The sequence below is a fragment of the Octopus bimaculoides genome, chromosome 13, assembly GCF_046866305.1.
Source record: "Octopus bimaculoides isolate indiv1 chromosome 13, ASM4686630v1, whole genome shotgun sequence".
Taxonomy (NCBI): Eukaryota; Metazoa; Mollusca; class Cephalopoda; order Octopoda; family Octopodidae; genus Octopus; species Octopus bimaculoides.
The window spans coordinates 53,028,119-53,040,772 of NC_142940.1; the positions used below are offsets into that span (position 1 = coordinate 53,028,119).

Here is a 12,654-nt window from a genome sequence, read left to right on the forward strand (position 1 = left end):
TGTATGTATACATACGTGTGTGTATGTATGTGTGTTTATATGTACATGTGTGAATTTTTGGTTTTTCACATGTATGCATGCATGCATATTTGGATGTAATGACCTCTTTAAAATATGTGCATTGTGATAACTAGTATTGTAATGAAAGTAGAAAAATTCCATGTGTACTCTTAGAAAATAATATTCTTAAAGAAAAAAAATTGAAGGAGAACAGCAAACATTAATTCATATTCTTATTTTTATAGATATCTGTTCTACTGCTCTATTCTCATTTCTCTCTTACACCAAATGTGTTCATTGACATCAAAATAACAACCTATGGAATGTAATTGTATGGTATTGAGTGTATTTTGGATATATGTATGTGTGTGTGTGTATATATATATATATATGTATGCTGTATATTTTACTGAAAAGCCAAGGGAAAATGGAAAAGAAATACATTTGAATGAAAAGTGCTAATGTGTTACCTGAAACATAATATTAATTTTTGTGAAGCTCTTCATTTCTTTGTTTCATTCATTATTGCATCTGCTTTTTTGTTACTAGCACGGTTGAAAAGAATACATGTTGTTGAAGCATTGTTTTATGGCTAGATGCCCTATTGACTGCTAACCCTTACCTGTTTGAAAGTACAGAGCTACTGGAATTATTGACAGCTCAATGACATCATAAAAAATTGACTATAGCTCATGCATTTTCCTATTTTTAATTCCAAACTGAATCATGTTGTACCAAACTTGATCGTTTTATCAACCACTCTAGTTAATAAAGAAAGCATCACTATTAAAGCTATTACATATTACTAAAGTTAGTAGGGATGTTATTTTGAGGTTTGGTAACAACAATTCTTCTCAAATCTCAGGAATCTTTCTCAGAATTCTTGGAGGAAATACAGGATAACAGTTTGGATATTGTGCCAATTACCATAGGAACAGTTGCCACTTTGATTTCTAAAACCTTTTCATCTCTCTGCCTAGTAATAGTAGCAGTATGGGGGCATGCACTGTAAAATCACATTGCTGCAGCCACCATTTGCTGGTGATTTCCTGCTCCTGGTGGACGACACCTTTGCACCACTCAGGCAACAACCCTCCAACCCAAAGGTTGGCTTGGATAGTTATTGCTGGTGAGGGTTTTACAAGGTCGGAGTGCAAATCTTACCTCAACCTCTTTTAGTCACCTTTTACAACATACACAGAAAACGTTGGATCTGTTCTTTGACAAGCCAGTCCCAAGCAGCCTAAGTCTTGATATTATTCCTTTGTAACACAGTATTATTATTATTATTATTATAATTATTATTATTATTATTATAATTATTATTATTATTATTATTATTATTATTATTATTATTACTATTATTATTATTATTATTATTATTATTAGTAGTAGTAGTAGTAGTAGTAGTAGTAGTAGTATTTACAGTGATGATCTTGTTAACACTGGGTCAATGTAATCTACTAGCCCCTCCCCACAAATTTCAGTCCTTGTGCCTATAGTAGAAAGGATTATTATTATTATTATCATTATTATTATTATTATTGTTATTTGTTCTGCGCTATCACACTCACGCTTTATTACCATTCACCATTCTGTGATTAATTTTTTCTATTTTTCTTTCATTCCCTTTTTTTAATATTTCTTTCTCTCTCGGCTCTCTACAGCTATTATCTGACATCATGTCTCCTATGTCTTTTTGATCTTATGGCAGTGGGCAAGTCCATTGTCAAACACACGTGCACACACACATACACCACACAAACACACTCACACACATACGCACACACTACATACGCACATGTACACACACACATACACACATACTCTTTCATCTAAGAATATTTTTTTCTACTATCTTTTATCTTTTTTCTTTTTTTTTTTGCTTGTTTCTGTCATTAAAGTGTGGACATGCTGGGGCACCACCTTGAAGAATTTTAGCCAAACGAATTGACCCAGTACCTATATCTTTTTAAGCGTGGTATTATTGTATTAGTCTCTTTTGCTGAACCACTAAGGTTCAGGGACATAAACACATCAACGCTGATTGTCAAGCAGTGGTGGAGGGAAAAAACGCAGACACACACACACACACACACACACACATGATGAGCTTCTTTCAGTTTCCAGCTATTAGATTCACTCACATGGCTTTGGTCAGCCCAGGGCTGTAGTAGAAGACACTTTCCCAAGGTGCCATGCAACAGGACTGAACCTGGAACTATGTGGTTGGAAAGCAAACTTTTTACAACACTGCCATTTGTGCACTTACTAAACTAGTATTTCAGATATTGCCTCAGGTGTTCCATCCTATTTTTGGATATCTAAGAATACATTTATATATATCATCATCATCATCGTTTAACGTCCGCTTTCCATGCTAGCATGGGTTGGACGATTTGACTGAGGACTGGTGAAACCGGATGGCAACACCAGGCTCCAGTCTGATTTGGCAGAGTTTCTACAGCTGGATGCCCTTCCTAACGCCAACCACTCAGAGAGTGTAGTGGGTGCTTTTACGTGTCACCCGCACGAAAACGGCCACGCTCGAAATGGTGTCTTTTATGTGCCACCCGCACATGCCAGTCCAGGGGCACTGGCAACGATCTCGCTCGAAAATCCTACAGGAGCCAGTCAGGCGGTACTGGCAACGGCCACGCTCAAAATGGTGCATCTCATGTGCCACCCGCACAAGAACCAGTCCAGGGGCACTGGCAACGATCTTACTTGGCTTGCCGATATATATATATATATATCCTTCTTTTTATAAGATGGTAGGATAAGATTTCATAGAATTTGGCTGCTATTTCTTGCAGAGTAAGTGACTGCATAGAAGAGTCATCAGTGGCTCCTTCTCTTTCAATTAGTTCTCATAGCCATTGTAATGTCACCTAGATTGAAGACACAGGAAGAGTTAAATATGGTTGATGTGATTGGGTTTAATTCAGACTTCTAGAAGTAATATTTGGGGAGAAAATATAGATAGTAAGGTAGTTCTGAAGATAAGTAATTTACATTAGGAAATATTGAGCAAAATATAATTTAATATAGTGATGGGATGGTAAGGCACAATTCTCTAATTAAAAGAAGAAGAATAGGCATAACCAGTGGTGCATATATATTTATTATGCATGTGTATTTTTTTCAAGAGTATTACAAATGAGATGAGTCTGCAAATTCCAATAAACTTTTTTTATAGCTGGCTTAGTTTTTTTTTTTAACAGATACCATTAAGTCATGAATATATGTTGGTACAAGTAACCATTAACCAGCCACACACAATATAGCCCTTTAGCATTCAGATGACTTTGTCAAATGTAATGCTTATTTATTCACATTTTTAAAAAGTTAATCCTGTATTAAAATTAATCTTGTCGCTGTGAGATTTCAAAGATGTGATTGTATATTTTTAGAATGACATTGCAGGGTAGGTATGAGAGGCTGGGCCCAGCTAATTTGAACATAAAGCAGGTAAAATATTTGGGCCAGATATGGTCAGTTCCGATGCTAAAGGGTTAATGTTGCTATCAGCATCAGTTAGATCCTGTTAGGTGGGCCTGGCATCGATCACGTTCAGATTGTGCTTTTTACGTGCCACTAACACAGGAGCTAATCGGGGGGGGGGGGGGGTATTGGCAACGGCCACATTCGGATGATGCTCTCTACATGCCAATGGCACAGGAGCCAATCAGGCAGCCCTGGCACCTATATATTTCAAATAAAATTACTAAATCACAAGAAACAAAAAGAACAGTACCATTAAGTTGTCTCCATCTGATTTTAATTGCTGTTTCAAACCATTTCATTTCAATCTTTCCAAATATATGATGTTTCAGTGCTCCATTTTCCTCATTTATAAATCTGAAATCTGTTACAAAAAAATCAATAATATCAATAAAATAAACTCCATATTTACAATAACTTCAATGTTAATAGGACCAACTCTGACCATCTTCAGTTGCTCCATTTCAGTAAATGACCTCTGTAGTGACAGTAGAGTTAAAAACCATCGATGCTGTATCAAAACTATGAGCTGTGTTGTGCTCTGCTGTGCTGAAACTGTGCTATCTTGATAGATGTAACAGTGACCTTCCATTATATTTGCCAGCAATGCTGTAATATGACATCACAGCTCTACCAACTGGGGAAAGACAGGAAATGCATAGATGAATAATTGACAATCAAAGAGATAATTTCCCCTTCACAGATCTAGGTAGGATCAAATTGCAAGACGATATACAGGTTTTCTCTCTCTCTCTCTCTCTCTATATATATATATATATATATATATATATATATCTTCCTCTCACCTTCTCTCTTTCTCTTTCGCCCCTCTCTCTTTCTTTCATTTACTCGCTCTCATATTCACAGACCTTTCCCTTTTATACTTATGCAAACATACAAGGAACATTTCATTGACATAAAGCATCTCACGTGTGTGAGTGTGTATACCTGTGTCAGTGCGTATGTATATGTCTGTGTGTATGTGTGCATGTGTCTGTGTGTACATGTGTGTGTGTGTTTGCGCACACACGCATGTGTGTATGTGTGTACACAAGAATCATTTATACATAACTGCAACGATCTTAAACCTTAAACATACATAACTTCATTTTATATGCACACACTCACATGCATATATATCCGCTAATATATAAATATTTACAATTTACACATACATCATCTCTGTTATTCCATTATTCCTTCAAACACATACATCCAACTATATATCTTCTACATACGCTTTCAAACATATACATACAAATGTCCACAGATACTCAAATGCTTTCTCACACCACATTCAAACATACATATTTCCTTACATATGTGTCCTCTCTTGCACATACATTTAACTATAGACATATACACTCAATCTAATCTTTTCACACATAATACACTCACCTAGTCTTATATTTGACACATACATATACACAACACATACACACATACACACAACCACCATTCACTATGAACATAATTATTTTTCCCATCATATGTTCCCCTTCATTCACACACTCACACCACCACCTCTATGTATATGTAAATATATATGCCTTAGGACCCAGACACTTGTGTGTGTGTGAGTGTGTGTATAGATAGATAAATATACACTTATATACTTTTGTGCATGTGTGTGTGTACATATATATATATATATATACACACACACATACACAGATGTATGTATGTATGTACAGAATATTTATTGTTGTACAATATAAATGAAGCATTATTTTGAAATATGAACTATTTCTATCTTCTCTTTGCAGGCAGTTTGTGATTACATAGGAGAGGAACAGAAAGGGACATTACAACTGATTGAAAATCAAGTAAGAACATATTCCTTTCACATGTGTGTGTATATATATATATATATATATATATATCATTATTAATAAAATACAGGGTAGTAAAAAAATTTTAGAAATTTTATTTACCACCAGTGGCCTAGCAAGGGTAAAAAACAGTCAATAGACTAAGTATTATTCATTTAAAATACAGAGATGCCTGTAATAGGACATCTAACCCGCTAGAAATAGCAGCAAGACTACATACCACAAAAAGTAGGGATAATTTCGAAAGGGGATGAAAAATAAAAACATTTACCAATTGACTTGAAACCATGGTACAGAATATAGATTGGTAACTGTTTTTATTTTTCATCCCCTTTCGAAATTATCCCTACTTTTTGTGGTATGTAGTCTTGCTGCTATTTCTAGCGGGTTAGATGTCCTATTACAGTATATATATATATATATATATATATATATATATATATATATATATAATATATATCTGTATTTAAGCATTTAATATCTGTGATGAAAAAGTACAATACACCTTAAGAAAGTGACAGGTCAAAATGATTTGCTTTCACATGTATGTATGCATGTTCTGTGTGTGTGAGTTGGAGTTGCATGCTTGAAAGGAAATCATTTAGTTTTGTTGCTTCCATTAAGCTATCATATATATATATATATATATATATATATATATATATGATGCAGATGTGCATTTATGTATACAAATATGTGTTTGTGTATGTGTACAATATATAGTATACATACATGTGTGTATATATATATATATATATATATATATATATATATATATACAATATATATAATGTGTGTGTGCGCTCGTGTGTATGTAAATATATATGTATATATATATAATTCTGACCTGCCTAACAAGAGGCTCCATTAGGGGCTTTGAAACTTGAAGTAGCACAGAATCTGAATTAAACTGTTTTGAACAATATGTATTTATATATATATATATATATATACATATATTTATATCATGTATACATGTAATATATATATTTAGATATATATGTATTTGTGTGTGTGTCTGTGTGTGTGTGTGTGTGTGCATGTATTTATGTATGTATGTATGTATGTGGTTTTGGTTTCTTGCATAGTACAAAATCATGTAAGTATTCGATACTGTTTTGTTACATAGTGTGAAGACTATGACATATATATATATTTATATTTCATGATATATCTTTATCGAAGTGTAAGGTAAATAGGGATTATATATTTTCTAGCCATAGTGCTATTGAATCAAGCTATCAGTCAACTAAACACTTGAGTGAACTTCTGCTGATGTGTAACCAACCTAAAAGCCGATTGAATAGAACAATAGTTTGAAAATATAATCCTTCTTTACCTTTGAGTGCAATAAACACATATATGTATCAGGTCATCCCATAAGTTCCGTCCGGATTTTGAATAAAGAAAACAAGTAATCAAATGTTCTATTTAATTGAAATTTAATCATCAATGTACTTTCCCTGATTATCTATGACTTCCTTCCATCTATTTACAAGCTTTTTAATCCCATCAATGTAAAACTCTTTTGGTTTCAAAGTGAAAAACTCTGAAATGTCAGTTTCAACCTCCTCCTGGCTTGTGGAAGTTAAGTCTCCCCTCCCATTGATTCTGTGAACTATGAAACAAATGGTAGTCAGAAGGAGCAACGTCAGGAGAATAAGGTGGATGAGGAATTTTTTCCTAACCAAGCTATTCGATCTTCTGTGATGTGATCTTTGCAGGGTGGGGTTGCACATTGTCCTGATGAAGCATCACTCCTTTCCAATTAACTAAAGCGGTTCATTTTTCCTTCAAAGCTTGGTTCAAATGCTGACAGTAGACTTGAGCATTGATTGTTGCATTAGGTGGTAACAATTCAAAGTGAATTACTCCTTTGAAATCCCACCAGATAGAGAGAAGAACCTTTTTCCCATGAAGTTCCCTTCTTGGTTGTGGTTGAGTTTTTTCCCTTTTACCAAGCCACTTAACATTTCAATAGAAGATCCATTTTCTGTCACCAGTCAAAAGCCTATCCAAAAAGGGTGAAATGAGTTCGTGAGAATGGAGAGATGAGCAGATGTCAACTCAAGATTTGCTGTTGCTTTCGGACAACTCCTAAAGCTCCCATTTTCCAAGTTTAGGAACCTTTCCAAGTTGTTGAAGATGACGATGAACAGTTGTATGGTTTGAACTAAGCTTTATTGCCAATTCTTCAAATGATAATGCAGGATTTTCTTCAAGTAATGCCTCAAGGAGCTTATCATAAAACTCAACTGGACATCCTGTTCGATCTTCATCTTCAAGGCTGAAATCTCCACTTCTGAATATTGCAAACCATCTTCTGCAAGTTCTTTTATTCAAGCATTCTTTCCCATAAACTGAGTGTATGTTTCGAGTCGCTTCGGCCGCAGAGTTTCCTTTTTTTTTTACTCATAAATCATTATGTGCCTTAAATGCTCTTTGAATACTTCCATGCTAGAAAGGGTTTTAATCAAAGAAATTTTAATTCTATTATTCTGTAAAATAATATTTAATTAGTTTAAATGTACACAAATGCATAAAAATAATTTGTAATTCCATTAGACATTCTAAAATACTATTAAGTTTCATTCAATTTTAAAAAAGGTAAAATCGGACAGAACTTATGGGATAACCTGATATGTGTGTGTGTGTGTGTGTATGTATATATCCACACATATACATATATATATATCTGTGTGTATACGTGTTTGTATGTAGCTATGTGTACGTATGACACACACTCGCACACACACATACACACATATAAATATATATATATATACACACACATACATACATGCATACATATATATACATGCTTATGTACGGAAACTGAAAGAAGCCCGTCGTATATATATGTGTGTCTGTGTTCGTCCCCCCATCATCACTTGACAACCAATGTCGGTGTGTTTACATCCCCGTAACTTAGCGGTTTGGCAAAAAAGACCAATAAAATAAGCACTGGGGTCGATTTGTTCAACTAAAGGTGATGCTCCAACATGGCTGCAGTCAAATGACTGAAACAAGTGAAAGAATAAAAGAAGATATATACATATATATATATATATATATATATATATATATATATATATATATACACATACATATGCATATGTATTTATATATATGTGTATGTATATTTATATATCTATATATATATGTGTGTGTGTGTATATACATACATACATATACACGCATACATATGCATATATAACTTTTACTTCAGTATAATGTAATCTTCACATTTTTCCTCAGAGATATATTAATACACACACACACACACACACACACACACACACACACATACATACACACAGTAACACCTTCAAACACTTTCTTTTCATAGCTACCTGTAATATTTCCCTCCAATTTAAACCCCAGTCATTTGCATCAAATTTTCCACATTATGTACAAATAAGTGTGTGTGTATATATATGTATGTGTGTGTAGATTATATAGGCAGTATTCAAATATCAGCTACTAATAGTTTCATGCTGTGGAAACACAATGATTCAGCAGATTTATATAACCTGCGTTGTGTCTCCCAAAAGTCCTTCATCATCAATACATGTATAGAGACTGAAAGAATGCTTGGAGGCACAAGGTACAATATTTAAATCCGCCAAATTATTTTGTTTTCACAGCATGAAACTATTAGTAGCTCATGTTTAAATACCATGTATATTAAATGATTTTTATCTTGAACTGGATGGAGTACTGTGTTTGTTGATCTTACATATAATGGAACTGTAAACTCTCTCTCTCTCTCTCTCTCTCTCTCTCTATATATATATATATATATATATATATATATATATGTACACATACATATACATATATACGTTGGAAATTTGAATGGTGACTGTTGGTACTGCCACCTACAGTTGCCTTCAGAGTAAGAGTGGGAGGGAAAGAGTGTGTACTAAGAAATAAAAGGGAAGGTTTATAATTTTAATTTTTTTTGCCTTATTATTATTAGGCGCAGGAGTGGCTGTGTGGTAAGTAGCTTGCTTACCAACCACATGGTTCCAGGTTCAGTCCCACTGTGTGGCACCTTGGGCAAGTGTCTTCTACTATAGCCTCGGGCCGACCAAAGCCTTGTGAGTGGATTTGGTTGACGGAAACTGAAAGAAGCCCGTCGTATATATGTATGTATATATGTATGTGTGTTTGTGTGTCTGTGTTTGTCCCCCTCCCCCCAACATCGCTTGACAACCGATGCTGGCGTGTTTACATCCACGTAACTTAGCAGTTTGGCAAAAAGAGACCAATAGAATAAGTACTAGGCTTACAAAGAATAAGTCCTGGGGTCGATTTTCTCGACCTAAAGGTGGTGCTCCAGCATGGCCGCAGTCAAATGACTGAAACAAGTAAAAGAGTAAAAGAGAGTAAAGAAGTTTTTTTATTATGAGTGAGAGAACATATGCAATAATATTTCAATATAATTCATTTTTTTTTCCTCTCATTTTGCGTGTCCTCATAGCTGTAGATAACGTTATCTCACTCTGATTTGAGCTCTTTAATACAGCAAAACTTCAGACTTCATGAAAGTAGTTGGTCTATGTTCATTTAAAACATTTAGGAATCATATACAATCACTTACATGTATGTACGTATTGTCAGTTACTGATGAGGAGTGAATAATGCCATGGGTTTTGCAAACACTCTCAGAATGTTGAGAGATGTGTGAATGATGTTCTGTTTGAATATCCATAATTACAAAAGGATGCAGCTTTTGTGAAGAATGGTTTGTGAAAAGCGTTTAGTGTAGTATCTAATACCTAAAACACAGTTGGGACTCAATTGCAGAAGAAGTATACAGTTTGCTCATTCAGAGCAACAGAGATGCTTGAGATATCTATAAGAGAATTAGGGAGAAGAAGCAGTTCTAAATGACAGATATGTCTGTTGCATTTGATGTCTATTTCTGCTGTATGGTAATGTTTTGGATGAGGTCTAGGAGGCTTAGAGACATGTGCAGAATGACATTTATATAATATGTATGTTGTGTGTGTGTGTGTGTGTGTGTGTGTGTGGTTTATCTTGTACCTGAATGTACATCTAGATGTATAACTTCTAAGGAACAAATGATATAAACATGTGTTTATCAAAATTTCTTTGTGTGTGTATACATACATATATATATATATAAATATAAATGTGTGTATACATACATATATATATATAAATACAAACGTGTGTATGTGTACACACACACACACACACACACACACACACACATATATAGTCAATATTTCATATACTCAAAAAAAGAAGCTCACTCTAAAACATTGGAGCAGTAATATCAGCAATATATAGTTTTGTTTACAAAATTATCTGACCATAACATCTTCCTCCCTCCAGCCGTGGAGAGGTTGTGTGCCTTCAGCCATTTGAGTCTGACAAGTTGGCTACACAGCTAAATGATTTATAACTGGCACTCTGCCAGTTATGACAATGAGGATTCCAGTTGATCTGATCAACAGAACAGCCTGCTTGTGAAATTAATGTGCAAGTGGCTGAGCACTCCACAGACTCATGTATCGTTAACATTGTCCTCAGGGATATTCAGGATGACACAGAGTATGACAAGGCTGGCCCTTTGAAATACAGGTACTACTCATTTTTGCCAGCTGAGTGGACTGGAGCAACGGGAAATAAAGTGTCTTGCTCAAGACACAACACGTCTCTGTGAATTGAACTCATGACTTTACGATCATGAGCCAAATACCCTAACCACTAAGCCACACGATTTCACTAAATGCTTTACAGGTGTGAAACCAATGGTCACTCTACAACCAGCCATAACAATCAGTTCCCTAATATATATATATATATATATATATATATATATATATATATATATATATATATATATATATATTAGGACTTGATGGGGATACTGGGGTTGGTGGAACAGCTGGTAAGGGTAATGGAGTGCTGTGGTATGGGCATGTGTTGAGAAGGGATGAGGAGCAGGTTCTGAGGAAGGTGCTTGAGTTTGAGGTAAATGGACTGCAAAAGCAAGGCAGACCGAAGAAAACATGGAGGGACAGGCGGAGGAGGAGATTGAGAAGGTTGACTTGAGAAGGGAGGATGCCCCAAAACTGAGCAAGATGGTGTGAGGGCAGTTGCTATGGCATTGAGATAGATCCGGCCACCCCCGTTAATGGGGATAAAACTCATGTATTTGCATGTATGTAAATTTGTGCGTGTGTATGTGTGTGCATATCTATGCTTGTATGTTTCACTTGTGTATAGAATATGAAAAATGTTATATGATGGCATAAAACTAGTCTTCAAATGAAGTCTTTCGCAAGACCAAGGACCTCTGTGGCAAGTTATAGGTATTCCCTTATTCCTCATATTGTCAGAAATACAATCAACTTGTGATTGACCTATCACTGAAAACATTATTGCTCTACCAATTGCAATTTAAAATCAAATCCAAGTTACCAGTAACCCCTAAAACAAACTCTGTCCTCTAGGCATTATTCATATCCCAATATATTTCTGTCAACATATAAACACTGCTAACTTCTTGGTGTTCTTTATTTTTACAATATTTATTTACATTCCTCATAAATATTTACTGTTTTCTTAATTCATGAAATGATGAGATTCATGAATTAAAGAAAATGTTTTTAGTATCTTTATGAATATTTACTATTTTTAATTCATGAGAAATGAAATTTATGTTCTGGTAAGAGATTAATGTTTGTAGAAATGTTATTTTTAGTTCCATAAGATGTTTCCTAAACAATTATTTTCACTTCACCTATGAAACCAGAAGTATTGATGATGTGTATGAATTTGACATAAAAATGATGCTAGAAATCTGAAATGCCTCCTGGAAACATGCACATAAAACAATAATTCTTTTAAGAAAGAATATATCACGTAACTGTGTGGATAAGTAATTCACTTTACAGCCACATTGTCCAGTGTGAGATCCCATTGCATAGCATCTTACACGCAAGTGTCAACTCTTAGATATAACTTTTGTGAGATGAGTGGAAGCAGTAGTGAAAGTCAGTAACAGAGCCAGGCTATAGTAGAAGACACTTGCCCAAGGTGCCATGCAGTGGGACTGAACCCAGGACCATATGGTTGGTAAGCAAGCTACTTACCACACAGCCACTCCTGCGTATATATGTATATATATATATTTTAGTTTTATTTAAGTTCTTCTGAAGGGAGTTCAAGCCAATCACTAACGAAGCAACAAGACTTTTTTTAAATAACAGAGTTTCCGGTGTTTGTGAATATGTGGTTGAGTTCTTGCATTAGTTGAATTTTGGATGCATGCACCCAG

General features: G+C 34.7%; 1 protein-coding gene across 2 annotated transcripts in view; it reads left to right on the plus strand.

The window, feature by feature from the left end:
* Nucleotides 1-12,654, plus strand: part of LOC106877721 (cGMP-dependent 3',5'-cyclic phosphodiesterase) — a 436,212-nt gene that overhangs the window by 227,047 nt on the left and 196,511 nt on the right. For both annotated transcript variants that reach the window (XM_089361766.1, XM_089361765.1), the window contains exon 6: nt 5,271-5,330. In XM_089361766.1, coding sequence (XP_089217892.1) covers nt 5,271-5,330 — 60 coding nt within the window. The remainder of the gene's footprint in view (nt 1-5,270; nt 5,331-12,654) is intronic.